The sequence below is a fragment of the Marmota monax genome, unplaced genomic scaffold (assembly GCF_021218885.2).
Source record: "Marmota monax isolate L192 unplaced genomic scaffold, Marmota_monax_Labrador192_F-V1.1 WCK01_AAM20220418_F8-fsc00015, whole genome shotgun sequence".
Classification (NCBI taxonomy): Eukaryota; Metazoa; Chordata; class Mammalia; order Rodentia; family Sciuridae; genus Marmota; species Marmota monax.
The window spans coordinates 26588778-26605347 of NW_026692194.1; the positions used below are offsets into that span (position 1 = coordinate 26588778).

General features: G+C 34.6%; 1 protein-coding gene across 9 annotated transcripts in view; it reads left to right on the forward strand.

The window, feature by feature from the left end:
* The window catches only part of Map4k3 (mitogen-activated protein kinase kinase kinase kinase 3), a 198846-nt gene that overhangs the window by 110139 nt on the left and 72137 nt on the right, over positions 1–16570 (forward strand). For all 9 annotated transcript variants that reach the window (XR_009225235.1, XM_058573642.1, XM_058573647.1 and 6 more), the window contains exons 4-7: positions 5485–5549; positions 11757–11812; positions 12353–12400; positions 15841–15883. Coding sequence is in view for 8 of the 9 variants with exons in the window: in XM_058573642.1 (XP_058429625.1) it covers positions 5485–5549; positions 11757–11812; positions 12353–12400; positions 15841–15883 (212 nt within the window). In the remaining variant the exon portion in view is untranslated. The remainder of the gene's footprint in view (positions 1–5484; positions 5550–11756; positions 11813–12352; positions 12401–15840; positions 15884–16570) is intronic.

Genomic DNA, 16570 nt, shown 5'->3' on the forward strand with positions numbered 1-16570 from the left:
AAATATTATTAGGCTATATTGAGGGTTGTTAGGTATAATTACAAAGAATTAGGTCACTTTGTATCCACTAAGGGCAGAGCTGCCTCTCTCAGAGAAGGGAAGCACCATTACTTATATCTTTTTGAAATGCAGTAAAGTTTTATATATCTGTTTAGAAATAAACCAAACATTTTGTTTTGTTTTCATTTTTGTTTTGGTCCTGGGGACTGAGCCTTGGGTACTCTACTGCTGAGCTACATCTTCATCCCTTTTTAAATTTCAGGACAGGATCTTGCTTACTTGCTAAGGCTGACCTTGAATTTGCCATCCTCCTGCCTCAGCCTCCCAAGTTACTGGGGTTATAGGCACTTGTTATCAGGCTGAACCAAAACATTTTTAAATTTGGCTCACAGTTAAATAGTTAATCCTGTGTTAAAATATCTGTTACTTAGTGAACTTTTCTCTTATTTTTTTATACTGATGGTTTAGGTAGAAGTTGGATTATTTTGGTAAATATAGTGGAGTAGCCACTGATGAGTACCTTAGTCAGCAAGAAAAAAACACAGTATAGGACAGGGACCAGGGGACTCGGTGTGTAAGACACTTCAAGTGAATTTGGTAACAGTTTCTGGCAGACATACACAATTGCTGATTCCTAGTGTTCTTGGTCAGTTTGTTTTACTTTTTAAACTTTGCTGTTTTCAAGGGAAAATTTAACACATCATGTTTAGTTTGTTCAGTCAGTTTTAAGTCTGTATTGAGTTACCCAATGTAAGAAAATTAAAAAGTGTGTTTTAGAAATACGACTTCTAGATCAATGAGATAGCTATTAGAAGTTTGGTCCTTGTGTGCTTTAAGAAACATGGAACTAAAGGTTAGAAGTGGACTCCCCTCCCTGCATACCTGTACTTAGTTTTCTGTTCTTTGTAAGAAAGATATAAGTTTTCTAAAAAAAAAAAAAAAAAAAGAATTCTAGAGATTTGTTGGGTCAGGAAATTAATACTGTTACATTGAAAATTTACCTAAGTGGTTAATTTTATTCCAATTCAGATACAGAGGGACAAAGATTTTATAATTTGTTCTCCTGCATAAAACAGACCGATTGACTTAAAGTTCTCTCCCGTTTAAATAGATGGCTTGTGAGTGACCAAATGCAAAAGCAGACTTATCGTCACAATAGAGACATTCCTAGAACAGATGGAGTCATCTTTCTAATAGATTCTGATCATTCAAGTATTTTCAGACTTCAACTAAATAGAATGTTATGAAGATAAAATATTTTAAGTATCTTAAAAAATAAACTAGTAAGTAGTAATATGTAATTGTGATTTTCCCCCCTTTCTGTAAGCTGGAAAGTTATTTTACATAGAATGAATAGAAAACTGTATATTTAAGCAAGCGAAGAGAGAACAGAAACTAATTTTTAGTGTAAAACTATTTAATTGTAAAATATTTAAGAAATAAGCAGAAAACTCCTTTATGGTGTTCATTTTCTCTACCAAGGAGAATTGTTTTCAAACTGGAAAGTAGGAAAGCATTATTAAGATGGAATTGAAGCATAGGATGTGTGAGGAGATAATTATAGAACAACTAGACACTTCAAGTGAATTTAAGTTTTTAGATTTATAAAATTATATCTCATTATACTGAAACTGTAGCAAATGTGACTGTGACATCCACTATCAGTGAATGTCTTTTGACAAATAGAAGAGGTGTCAGAGATTAGATATCAGCAGCAACCAATTTTCAAAGGAGGGGAAAAGGTGATTTATAGAAAATTACAGGCTATCAAATTTGATGTCTGTCATCATTCCCCAGCCAACATCTAGGATGAGTTTTTAATCAGATAATTAGTACTTATAAGAAAGAAGTGATTAGCATGAATTTGATGAAAAATCATGTTAGCTCAATCCTATCTCACTTATCTTTTTTCTTAAAAAAGAAAAATAATTTTATTTATTTTTATCTTCATTGAGTTCATGGAGCAATTTAAGACAACTTACATAAGTATACTATAAGATAACTTATAGCAGGAATAGAAAGCAACTTACATTTATGCAGTATTCCAAGTTCTTTACTATGTAATTTACATGTTGTCTCATATAATCTTGAGCAGACCCCAAGACAGTCATTCAGTCTGCTTTTTTTAAGTATCTCAAAGAGCTTTTATTTATGTTCATTATATCTTCTGACATTTACCATATTTAGAAATTAAGACAGAAAAATTTTAAAACTTAATCCATAAGCACATACTGCAGTCAGGGATGACATCATCAACTTCAGCTCCTGTGAAACTCCACTGCACTCTCATAAGAGAAAGTATAAAGGGAACACGATTTCTTAGTATCATTATAAAACAGTTTTGACCTTGCTATTCCCCTGGGTCTCAGAGTACCCCAGACCACACCGTGAACCAGTACTCTAGAGAGGATTCAGTAAAGAGGCCAGGCTATGGAATACTGCATTCCAGATACCAGCTTGGAGCTGGAGTATTATCCCAAAGCATATTGGTTGATGGGCCTGCCAGAGTGGAAGTCATCTGCATAGTAAGAGAGTTATAGTGTGTGTGTGTTGGGGGGGGGGTGTCCAATTAGGATACTTAACAGTGTTAACTCACTGCCACAAAGGCATGGATCAAACATGATGTAAACATGTATCACAATGTCTGTGCCGAAGCATATTTCAGTGATATACTACTAGAACTAATAAGAGGCATGTCAGAAGCAAAGGGATATTAGTCAGAACTCCCCCCCCCCCTTTTTTTAATAGGATGAGATTTTAACAAATAAAGACAAGTCCTATCCTTAGTTTCAGTGAAGCAGATATACAAGTAAGAAGCTGGAAAGAAAACTGATCTGACTGCTGTTTATATAGAAAAGATTTTTCAGTTAACTACAAACTATAAATCAGCAGTTCAGTTTAGTTGCTTCAAGAAATTGAAGACAGTCTTCAGCCAAGTTAATAGAAGTAGAGTGTTCAAATAAAGCTGAAATTGGTAGTCTGGGGGATTTAAACTTTAGTGTAGCAACCACTATTCACAAGTACATTCTTCCTTTTGGATAAAACACATGTCTGCCAGCCCCAGACCTCCATTCGCATTCTTAAGACCAGGCCTCCTTTCAGACGGCTCATGTTTATGTGGGTCATATCTCTTGATGTTTGCCATATTAGAAACTGCCAACAAGAAATTTTTATGTCAGCTATAATGATTCCATTTCATTGGACATGGTCCACCTGTGAATTACAGATCTTATATCACTTTAGATGTATATTTTTTAGGCTTTAATCTCTTCAGCTTTACCTTCTAGGTACAAGGCACCTTGTACTCCACATTCTACAGTTAGCTGACCTTTGCACTCATGTATTTTGTGTTCCCTTGCTGTATGCTGCATAGACCACCACACCCAGCCATGTTAGGTCACCTCTTAGGTCTGGCTAATCCAAACTTCATCACCATATCTGACCCCCTGCAAGCATTTCAGCAACTCTAGATTTTAATACACTGTTCACTGCAAAACTGAGAGTAGCACTTGTTTCTGTGTACCACATTTTTAGAGAGATTGACAAATAGGAGACCATCCAGATGAACATAACTATATGGCAGAGTCTACAAACCAAGCATTATTTCACAATGTGACCTCAGCCTATTCTAGCTCATTTCTGACCCTTATCCTTTCTGACAGCCTTTGTTCAACTCACATTAAATTATCTAGTCTTTCATTTGTGACATCTTTCAAGTTTTCATTCTTTTGCATAGATTCCTTCCCTGTAATTCTCTGGTGAATTCCTACTTTATTCTCAAGATCCAATCCAATTGTAATCTCCTCCCAAAACCTTCTCTTGATTTTCCTGGGTATTTTCATCTTTGGGTTTTTACCGCACTTAATACAGGCCTAGATTATTCAATAATCAAATCAAAGTTCAGCAGACTTTTTCTCTGAAGAGTCATATAGTAAATATTTTAGGCTCTATGAGCCACATGATCTCCATCATAGCTCTCCTGGTGTTTTGCTGTGAAAGCAGCCTAGACTGTTTGTGGGCACCAAAATGTGAATTTCTTAAAATTGTCATGTCAAGAAATGTTCTTCTTTTGATTTTTTTCCCCAACCATTTAAAAATATTTTTTATTATTTTTTAAAATTTATATGAGACAGCAGAATGCATTATAATTTTTATTACACATATAGAGAACAATTTTTCATATCTCTCTGGTTGTATACAACGTAGGACACAATGGCACACACCTGTAATCCTAGCAGCTCAAGGCTGAGGCAGGAGGATCGCAGGTTCAAAGCCAGCCTCAGCAAAAGTGAGGCCCTAAGCAACTTAGCGAGATCCTGTCTCTAAAAAAAATGGAGCTGAGGATGTGGCTCAGTGGTTGAGTGGCCCTGAGTTCAATCCCCAGTTCCAAAACAAACTACTCGTAGTTCCAAAACTGTATAGAATCAGGCAGCAGACCAGATTTAGTCCATTGTTGGTATTTTGCTGACTCCTAATCTAATTGATTTGTTTATTCTTTCAGTCACTCATGCATTGGTTCATTTATGGAAAAATATTCATTTGGTGGATATTCTATACACCATGAAGGCATTGGAGAGAAAGACAGATATGTTATTAAAGTAGAAGCTTTCTTTTGCATTAGACAGCGCTTGCTGAGTTCAGAGACTTTTTATTCCATCTCTGCCCCTGAAAGTGGTACATTTTCAAGAGCATTTTAAATAAAGAGTGATGAAACAAAGGAATAAGCTATATAAATCAATCCTAATTATTTCCCCTATGACTATATGATTATAACTTAGAATGTGAGTCTGAGAGACAAATGCTATAGAAAGACAAGGATCAATTTGAACAGATTATTTTGGGAAGATCATTGTTGAATCTGGATGTGATGTTAACTACATTTTGCCTATTGATGAGAATGCTGTCATTTTTCTTGGACTACGGATATAGCTCAGTTGGTAGAGTGCTTGCCTAGCATTCACAAGGCCCTGGGTTCAATCCCTAGCACCACCAAAAAAAGAGATGTATTGTCATTTTCTATGATGAATGTAGGTAAATGCATGTAGACTGTCGGGGAGGGGAGGTTTTTAACCAAAGGGAAATCTCTTTGTGTGGATATGCCTGGTGACAGCTTTATATCCAGGTGTATTTTAAATATTAAAACCTCTGGGGGCTGGAGTTGTAGCTTAGTGGTAGAGCACTTGCCTAGCATGTGTGAGGTATTGGGTTCGATTCTTAATACCACATATAAATAAATAAAATAAAGGTGCATCAACAATAAAAAAATTAAAAGTAAAACTGTGGGTTGAATTATAGCAACATTATCATTTACTCATTGAGGTTAATTAGCTCAGGTTAAAGATAGCACATTGCATCTTAAAGATAGGTTAAAGATAGCACATTGCATTTATGTGATTTTTTCCAAGGTTTACAACTTTTGGAGACTTATTATCATGGACAGTTTTAGTTATGAAGATCTGACACATGCCTCTTTTCTCTTTGCAGGCGAGATAAACTATGGATTTGCATGGAATTTTGTGGAGGTGGTTCTTTACAGGATATTTATCATGGTGAGACCAAAGTTATATTTTTATAGGTATGAAGTCTTAACATAGATGGTTACAATATTCAAATATCAATATTGTATTAAGGAAAGAGCTATGTTTTATCAATATGTTGATTGGGCACATACACAGGTATTTAAGATATATATGAATGAAAGGAGTATTTACTTTATAAGTTGGAAGGTTATATGCATTTAAATTATTTTCTAGTTTTAAAGAAGGCACATTATTTTTAGTTCAAAATTTTAAACTCAGGCCTTGTACAAATGTAGAAGACTTGAGACATACCAAACCAGTAGAATATCCAATAGATAAATAAGTGTTGGCTTTCCTGTGTTTTGGTAGCATCAATTAAATGTTTATTCTCTTAGGATCAAAGTCTGACAAATTCCAAAGTGATTAAAACATTTTTCATTGAGATTAATGGCATTTATGAAGGAGACTTGTAAAGTAAAATAAGCAGCATTTATTGTCTTTTTCTACCCTGATTGTGTCAGTTTCTTGTCATAGACTGTGAAGTAGACTTACTCTATTCAAAAAGGGGTACTTATTGATTTAATGTGAAATAAAATGGTATCTTAATTCAAGCAATCTTGGGGGGAAAAAAGATCTCTTTTTTTTCATATAGAATGTGGGCCTATGTTTCCCAGTGTGGGGTCTCTTAAGTGATTGAAGAGGCTAATTTTAATAATGCAGATGGTAAAAGACCATTTGGATAGGGATTTTACTGTTAATTTTTTTTATATTTTTCTATTTCACTGTGTCTTCTTGGTGTAGGTTGGTTTTGCTTGACATAAAGATTGACAAAATAGTGTACATGTTTTTTTTTCCTCTCTTTTATATAATAGGGTCTTAATGTACTACTAACCACAATTGAACTAGGAAGAAGGAAATGACGAATTCTCTGAAATCAAAAACTTCATGAGAAAAATGGGCCTTAAGTTGGTCCTGAAACAATAGATAATCTTTGAGTAGAAAGAATAGGAAGCGTGTTCTAGGGGGTGAAACCACTGTGTAGCCACAGGGAGGTGTGACTCGTGACTCAGGAGAGCACTCTTGTTTATCTGGGAGTGTGTATGGGGAGCCTGAAGAGCCCAGGAATGTTTCTTCTTTATGAAGAAATATTTATTTCTTTTCTAAGGATATTTTTATTATATTTTTATGATTGTTCTTTAAAATGTTTGAACATTTTTTCTTTTTTATGAGTGGCATTTTGATTTCAAAGATTTAGTGATAATCGAAAGAGATTTGACATTAATTTACATTGCAGAACAAACAGTATTTCTAGAAGCTTGTGATTTCTGTATACTCTGAATGAAAAAGCTATTCCCCCTTCTTTGTCTTAATGTGGATTAATTTCTCTACTATTGCTTCCCCAACTTGCTGATTAATTTTTTTTTCTTAGGGTTTTTTTCAGTAAGATCTTAATGGTCAACTCTTCCAGTGTTTGCCTCAACTCTCCCCCACCCCCATATTTTTATTGATACATTATAGTTGTACATAATGGTGTGATTTGTTGTTACATACACACAATGTAAAAACACTATTTGGCCAATTTGCCTCCCCAGCACTTCCCAGTCCCTAACTTTCAACAGATAGTTTAAGTGGACATGAACATTATTATTAGCAAGTATTTTCCTTCAGCCTTTTGAAGATTTTAAACAGTTATCTTCTAGCTTCTTTAATTTTTGGGACCTTATGTGTTTCTGATTATTAATCCTTGGCAGAAATCTCTGCTCTTCTTGCTTTTAAAATTTTTTCTCTTCATTTCTAGTGTTTCTTGTGTCTAAGTGTGGGTTTACTTTTACTTTTTTTACTTAGGACTTCATGTACTTCTGAGAACTTAGCTCTTTCATCAGATCTGGACAATTTTCAATTATTATCTCTTCAAATATTTTCTCCCCTGGTCTCTGCTATTTTTTCTGGAATTTCAGTTAGATACACATTGCATTTTCTATGTCTCTTGTTTACACTGATCAGCAACTGGATCAGTGGAAAAAATGATAGTTTCATAGTATCTTGGATATTCTCAAACATGCATACTGGGAATTCACATGCTTTTACAAAACCACACATTCTTTTTCTGTGTTCACTCTTTTGTTCTGCACCAAAGGGTTGGTCAAAAAGTAGTATACATTGCCACAAGGGATTACTTCACAGCAGTGTGCATTGCTCTATGAGCAGTCAATAATGCTGTAAATTTATGTGGTCACATAGGACATGTTTCTTCATTTGTTTCTGTATCTCTCCTCTCCTCCTTGTCACATTTTCATTGCATTAGGAGAAGTGTAATATTCTGGATTTCTGTATTTGGTATAAGAGAAATTTCTTCCTTTCCAAAACCCTAGTGCTTATGAGGTTTTTGTTGGGGTTTTTTGCAGGTGTATAAGACAAAATTAAAACACATATTTTAATCTGTCATTTTGCAAAGATCAACCCTTTTGGGGGTTTCAAACCTGTTTGTTTTTTTTTTTTGCCACATTATTTTTGCACTAAGCCAATTTTTATATTTTATTTTACTGCCCTTTAATTCTATCTTTACTCCATATAATTTCTTAAAAAATTTAAGTCTTCTTAAATGGGAAAGTATTTTTGTTATCTATTGGTTTATGACAAATGACCCAAAGTTTGACAGCTTTTACAACGTTTCTGTGGGTCATTTTGGTGCTTGTAACTCATGGTTTTGCATGAGACTGACTAGGGCAGGAGGATTTCTTTCAGGATGGTGCATTTACTTGATTATTGGCAGAGGCTTCTAGTCCTTGCTGGCTATTGGCAGGCAGTTCCTCCCCATGTGGATCTTACCACAGCACTTGTGTGGCCATGATGTGGCATCCTCTGGACAAGTGAGTATAGGGAGAACAAGAAGGAGACTGCAAAGCCTTTTATGACATAGTCTCAGAAGTCGAATGCTGTTGCTTCTGTTGCATTGTTCTTTGTATTCTGTTCTTCAGAAATAAGTCAAATAAGTGCAGCCCAGGCTCAGGAAAGGAATCAAGTTTCAACTCTTGCAAGAGGAAATGTCAAGGAGTTCAGGGAGTTGTATTCAACCATCATGGGAGGGTGCATATTTTGAATTTATGTTTTCTTCCCCACAAGCTCCTTCTCTCCTTTTAACTTTTCTGCGAACTTTAGTCAACATTAGACCCTTTTGTGCTCCAGCATGATAAGCTTTCTCTATTTTTCTGCTGAATTATTTTCTCTTTAATATTGTCCTTTAACAACTTTCTCCCATTCTGTTATATCATTTATAGTTAATTGCTTTCTCACTTATTTTATAATTTTAGATTTTGAAGTCATCTTTAGTGGACTTTTCCAGTGGGAATTCCATATAACTTCTGAGAGTATACATCTTTCCAGAGTTTTTTCCTGGGACCTCAGGAGCTCATTGTTTTCAGTATATATTTGAACCTTACCTGTGGGTGAATAGGCCTGTGATGACATTTTTCCTCCTATCCAGGTCCCTGCCATGAAAGCCAGAATCCCTACTCATCTCCTGTACTTGTCTGTTTCTTTAATGAGAATGTGGTCCTTTGAGGGCCCTGGCTTTTTGTGGGTTTTTGTTATGACTCTGCCTTGTCTTCTGTGCCCGGATAGAGGATTAAACTAAATTATTAGTTTAATGATTTAGTTAATACAGGCTGACCCTGAAGTCATAGCTAGACTATTCTCTCACAGTTTTACTTAATTTTCTTTTCCTTTTTGTTTGTGGCTTCTGAAAAAGTCTCTTACCGTTCTTGATCTCAGCTAAGCCTTTGAAAGGTTATCTTAAAAAGTTTTTCTCTGGGGCTGGGGATGTGGCTCAAGCTGTAGCACGCTTGCCTGGCATGCGTGCGGCCCGGGTTCTATCCTCAGCACCACATACACATAAAGATGTTGTGTCCGCCGAAAACTAAAAAATAAATATTAAAATTCTCTCTCTCTCTCAAAAAAAAAAAAAAAAAAGAAAGAAAAGAAAAGAAAGTTTTCTCTGGGTTTTATTTTCAGGTTATTGTGTTTGTCATATTGTAGAAACAAGTCTCAAGGAGGCCTCTTACTGAATGTGAGTGAGCATAGAAGTCACAGAAATTAATTATATGATTTTTTTTCAGACATGTAAGCCTAGATGTGTCCTCAAAAGAATCTAAGTGAACTAGATTTCTCTTTCCTATAAAATACCACAGCTATTCTAAACATGTTTATAAAACTGTAAAGTTGCGTTTATGTGAGTTAACCATCTAGCAGAGGGTTCCATCATTGGGATTTAACTCAATTTTTGGAGTAGTGTCTCTCACCCAATGTGTTTCTGTATTCTAAAGTAATTTTAATAGCAAAAAAAAAGAGAAATTAACTAAATGTCTTCAACACTGGCTACACCTGTCTCATACCATCTGTGCTGCTATAACAGAATACCTGACAGTGGATCATTTATAAACAATAGAAATTTATTTCTCTCATAGTCCTAGAGGCTGAGAAATCCAAGATCAAGGTGCCACTAGGTTCCATGTCTGGTGAAGGCTTACCCTGATAGATGGCACTGTCTAGGTGTCTAGGTAGAAGGGCAAAGAAGGGTTGAACAGTGCTTTGAATCCCATTCATAAGCAAGAAACCCTGGTGGCTTAGTCACCTTCAGTGTCCCATTTCTTAATACCTTTATACTGAAGATTATTTCAACATGAATCTTGAAGGGACACATGTTTAAACCATAGCTGATTAAGACACAGGAAATACTATGATAAAATTAGGCCATATATATATGCACACACACATGCATACATATATACATATATATAGAAAAGATATTCTTGAGACATAGATAATGTTGGTAAGTGAAATAAGGGCAGGTTTCAAAATGGTGTGTATAATGCAGTTCCATCTTTGCTGATGTGTGCAATGTACACATATAGATCACCCTTGATTTTCAATGATTTGACTTAAAATTTTTTGACTTTACAATGATGAGAAAGCCATACACATTGAGAGAAAACTGTTGAATTTTGACTTCTTCCCAAACTAGTGATATATACTGTACTATATATATTCTTGCTTTGGTGGGCAGCAGTAGTGAGCCACAGTTTCCAGTTAGCCATGCAATCACAAGAATAAACCACTTGCTCTCCACTGTGTACTGTATCACTAAACTGTGGTGTTCATAAGTAATTGCATTGAATACATTTTTTACTTAGGATGTTTTCAACTTAGAATGGGTTTACCAGAATGTAACTCCTTTGTAAGTTATAGATCATGTATTATTAAGATGTCTCAGGCTGGGGTTGTGACTCAGGGGTAGAGCGCTTACCTCGAATGTGCGAGGCCCTGGGTTCAATCCTCAGCAGCACATAAACATAAATAAATTAAATAAAGATGTTGTGTTCAACTACAACTAAAAAAAATTAATATATATATATATATATATTTTTTTTTTTTTTTTTTAAAAGATGTTTCTGCATAAAAGCATCTGGAGCCCTGCACAGTGGCACACACATAACCCAGCTCCTTGGGAGGCTGAAGCAGGAAGATCACAAGTTCTGTGCCAGCTCAGGCAACTTAGTGCCACCCTGTCTCAAAATAAAAATACAAGGGGCTAATCTGAGTGGAGAAGTACTTTCCTGGCCTGCGTGAGGCCCTGGGTTCAATTTATAGCTTTGGGGAAAAAAAGATCATCTTGTAGGTTATAGACCAAACTTATTGGTATTGTTTATTATTGAGTAATATTTGGATAAGAAAGAGGCCTTTGCTTTACAAACTGCTCTACTGATTGGAACTCTTATGGTGAACATATGTTAATTTTATAACTACAAAGTTAACACTTTTAGGGAAAATATTGATTTAAAATTAACCATAATACATTTTACACTCAACTACAACAACAACAAAAAAACCTTTTAATATATTTTAGTTGTAGCTAAACCTCTTGGTATTCTTTTAACATTTAGAAGGTGATGTTCAATTAACAAGATATTACAATGAAAATGTGATCAGTCTCAGTGACCATTCATTCCATAAACAGGGAGCCACTCTTCTGTGCAGGCACTATTCTGAAGACTGGAGATACGGCAACGAGCAAATCAGACTAAAAAAAAAAAAAGAACTCTGCCTTCATGGAGCTCACATCTTATTGGCACCTTTTATGCATATTAAGTTTGTTGCTCAATGGAATTTGTAAGACTTTGTCACTTACTGAAAAAACGTGTATCGATTAATCTTATTAATATTAATTTTCTTCTGTTATAGTAACTGGCCCTCTCTCAGAACTACAGATTGCATATGTAAGCAGAGAAACACTACAGGTAAATCAGATACTAATTAGAATACTCTTCATTAACTTAAATGTTTATTGGGCATCATCTGATAAAGTAAGGATGAAATAGTCTAGTTTGGCAAAACATTTTTTAATTGTGATAAATTTATTATATTTCAAGTAAATATTGTAAAGCCTAAATGTGATGATATAACCTAAAATTCAAGCACTAGGAATTTGTTGTTTTTTATTTCCTTCTAGTACTAAAGAAAGGCTTGAAAAGTAAGCACTGCCATGGGACTCAGTATTCATTTTGATGCTAATTGGATTAAGAAAATTATTTCAAATTATTTATAAAGTTTACTGAAAACTGTCTTAGAAAAATCATTGGTTCCAGTTAAATTTTATTTACCTTTCTCGTTTTCTTTATTCTATGTCTTCTAAGATATTTCATAAGTTAAAGATAACTAGTAGACTTTCTGTAAGGAGTAAATAATATACAGAGATTACTACTTATTTAATCACTTAAAATCCAAAATTATACTCTGTGATAAGATCTTGATCACATTTCTGTTTTTCAAAATTCCAGGGATTATATTATCTTCACAGTAAAGGAAAAATGCACAGAGATATTAAGGTATACATTCTATTTTTAACCTAATAACCTGCTCTTCATTTTTAAATACTCTGATCAAATTATTGAGCAAAATTGTTTTTTATGTTTGATTGTTATCTGAAATATACCATTACTATAATAAAAGTGAGTGATACTGTTGAGTTTAATTTTTTATAGTAGTTTTGTTGAGATACAATTTACATACCATAAAATTCCTCCTTTTAAAGGATATATAATTCAGTGGACTAATAGTTTAATAGTTCTTGTTAGCTTATTTGTAGTTATTTATTTGTAAAATTCAGATACTTTCATCAAATTATAGTTTTTTTTAAGAGAGAGAGAGAATTTTTAATATTTATTTTTTAGTTTTCGGTGGACACAAAATCTTTATTTTATTTTTATGTGGTGCTGAGGATCGAACCCAGCGCCCCGCGCATGCCAGGCGAGCGCGCTTCTGCTTGAGCCACATCCCCAGCCCTATAGTTTTTTAGTAAGTTTATTAGTGAGCTTCAGTAATAGTAAGGAACTATAATTACTGATGTATCAAAATGAATAAATTAAATCTGAGTATTTTCTGATGGTCTTCCTTCAGCCGGCAGAGGAGATCTGCTACTCTGGACATGCTGAGGTTAGCTCAGTGGTAAATTAGGCCCAGTGGCAGGCTACCTGGGGGTATTTCTAAAGCTACTGCCATCTTCCTCATATAGATATTTTCTTTTTTTGTTTGTTTATTTTTTGTCCTCTTTCCTTGTTCATCCTACTTCCTACTTCTTTCTTCCCCTTTTCTATAACATAGAGTTTAACTTTTTTTGATGTTGCTCCTTAGTCTCTGGTGAAAGTCAAAAACTCTCTCCTCAGAAAATGTCCTTATACTCACGCCCTCAAATTTTCCATGGAATTTCATTGGACTTACAGATCAACTGCTAAGATTCCATGCTTTAGATATCTTTCAAAAGCCACTTAAAAGACACAACAAAGAATTCTGGAGTTCAAATGTAGAAGAAATTACATGAAGAAGAATAAATTAAGAAAGGTGCCATGTCATTGGCACTTAGATGATCTGGAAGGATTGATGGATTTTTGTGAGAAATGGATGTTGGCATGCATTCCTAGAGAAAAGAAGAATCTGAACAAAGATATACAGGTTAGAAAGTATGTGGCCATTTTAGAGAACATAAAGTCAGTATCGTATTATTGAAGAGAGTATATGGAATTAATAGGAGTTGAGGCTGGCTAGAGAATTTGAAACTCCATTATGCAGGGACTTTTGTGCCAGACTTGGATAGATTCTGACAGGTACCACTGTCTTTACTCTTGTCTAAGCTACATTATATCTCTCCTGGACTTCTCTAGTAGCCTTCTAACTGGTCTCACTGCTAATGCTTGAGTGGTTCTCTGATCACTTTTCTACCGAGTGACCAAAGTGATCTTTTAAAATCAGTTTTTCATTCTCTTGCTTATAAACCTCCATTGGTTCCATCATACTCTATAAAATCCAGGTTCTTTTACTATGACCTATGAGGTTATGAATGATCTGGTCCTTCCATTTCTCTGAACCCATTTCACAGTCCATTCCTGTTGGTTTTACTCATTCTGTTCCAACCATACTGAATTTGCTATTCTTGGAATATATGGAGCTCATTCTGGCCCAATGTTTTTGTATTGGTTGTTCCCTTTTCCTGCAATGCTCTTGTACCAGATTTGGGTATGGCAGTGTATCTTACTCCATCAAGATTTTTGCTCTTATTTCATTAGAGAGGGCTTCCTTTCCCTACTTTGTCTTCAGAGTGCTTATTTCTGCCTGACTTTGAATCACTTGTTAATTCATTCATTCATAGATAAATAGGTAGATTTTCTCTTCCTCCTATTTGGATGTACATTCCACAAAAACTAGAAGTTATTCATCACTATAGGCCCAGAAGTTAAAATAATACCTCTAGACACCTCTCAGGGAGAGAGGGCTGGATAGATGAAGGGAAAGATCAAAGGCCATGATGTACATGTGGCATGAGGTAAATTATAACTTACAAAAATTAGTCTGAAACAGGGGAGACTATAGTGAAGGCTGGCAGAAGCCTCAATGGCTATGCATAGATAAGTTAAAATTCCTGCTCTAATTTCCTTTCTTTTATTTTTCTCCCTTTTCCCATTATTCCTTAGAGCTATGTTAATATCAGTGGGTGCAGTTCCGCTTCACTAGTGACATTTGGGAATCTGGAAATCTCGTTTTTCCTTTTCTTTTTTCTTCCCCACCCAAGGTCTTGCTTCTTATTACTGATTACAGGAGGAAGACTTACAAATTTTCTCCCTAAGCCTATTTCAATGCACCAGGGTTAAAGAGGTGCCTATTTTGGCTTGCGTATTTAAAAGTTGGAGAAAAGAAGGGATAGAAAAGCCTATGATACTGGGTTACAGTATTTCTTTCCTTCCAACAGCTTTGAGCTTATTGAAAACAAAATAGTCATCATTATCTTCTTTGAGCTTAGGTCAAGAAGCAAAAGTGAGGGCTGGGGTTGTGGTTCAGTGCTAGCCTAGCATGTGTGAGGCACTGGGTTCAATCCTCAGCACCACAGAAAAATAAATAAAGGTATTGTGTCCATCTACAACTTAAAAAAAGAAGAAGAAGAAGAAGCAAAAGTGGCTAAAATGCTACCAAGTCTTGCAGACTGGTGCATTTTAATTCCGTGGGTCTATGGTTAGTTGCTTATATACTGGGTGGCCCATTGGGATACTTGACCTCATGTCCAAGCTGCAAGGTAGTCATATACCAGCACTGCTGTAGTGACGGTAAGTCCCTAAAAAGGGAGATTTGTTTAAACAAGAAATAATCAAATATTTATTTATTTATGCATGCATGCATGCATTGCTGGAGGTTGAATCCAGGGACACTTGATTACTGAGCTACATCCCTAGTGCTTTTTATTATTTTTTAAAAATTCTGAGACAAGGCCTCACTGTTTCTCAGTTTGGCCTCAAACTTGGGATCCTTCTGTGTTGGACTCCCAAGTTACAAGATTACAGGTATGTACCACCATACCCAGAAGTGGTCAAATTTAAAGCTCAGTACAAGCAATTGAAAACTTTTACAACAGTTGCTGTTGTTAAGTAGTATTTCAGTGTTGTGGTGGTTTATCATAAAGAGGAAGTGACACTTAGATGAAAACAGTATATATATCAATTTTATATTAACATACTATTTTGCTATTTTGCTAGCAGCTTATTTTTAAAGGCAGAACATTTTATAAAGATAATCAAATTGCCTAAGATGTGGACAGTAATTTCCCTATGAATTGAGCACACTTTAAATTTTAAATATTTCTAGGCCTAAGACTGATTCTTCTATTAATTTTAAACTGATTATTTATTAAATTGCTTGTTAAATATGTGTATTTATTCTTTTATATGTCCTGACTGATAAAATGTCTGTTTCCTACTTTAACTAAAATATTCTCACTTTGAAGGGAGCTAACATTCTATTAACGGATAATGGTCATGTGAAACTGGGTAAGTAAATTTGGAATTTTGATGAACAAATCTATTCTAAAAAATAGTTAAGTCTTTGTATTTGGGTTTTTGTTTGTCTGTTTTTGTTGTTTTGTAGAACTAGATTTCCCCTCTCCTGAACAGCGTCTTGGTATTTTTAGATGGTAATCTTATTGCAGGGCATGTCTTCTCTCTATATCTGATTCATCTTCTCTTAAACAGTGATAAAGCCTTCACATAAGATAGATTTGTCACAAAGATATTGTGAAATGATATTCTTTGGGAATTCTTTCAGCTCTAAACCAGGAACATGACTTATAGTAAGAAATCTATACAAATTTGTCTTATAAACAAAAAATAAGACAAACAAAAATAAATTCAGAAGTCTACATTTTTACTTAAGTTTTTACAATAAAATACAATATTACTTACATAAAAATGTAATTTAGATGCTGAATGTTGCTTTGTTTCAAACAGTAACTTATATTTTGTTTTGTAACTTTTGATTCAAATCATGATTAAAACAGAGTTCAATACCTAAATAATGACTTAATTTGAAAGACAAAAAAAATGTCCAAGCTGCAAAGTAGTCATACATCAGCACTGCTGATGTAGTGATGGTAAGTCCCTATAAAGGGAGATTTGTTTAAACAGGAAATAATAATAGAACAGTATAGTTATTTAATAATAATATCAAAATATAAAATA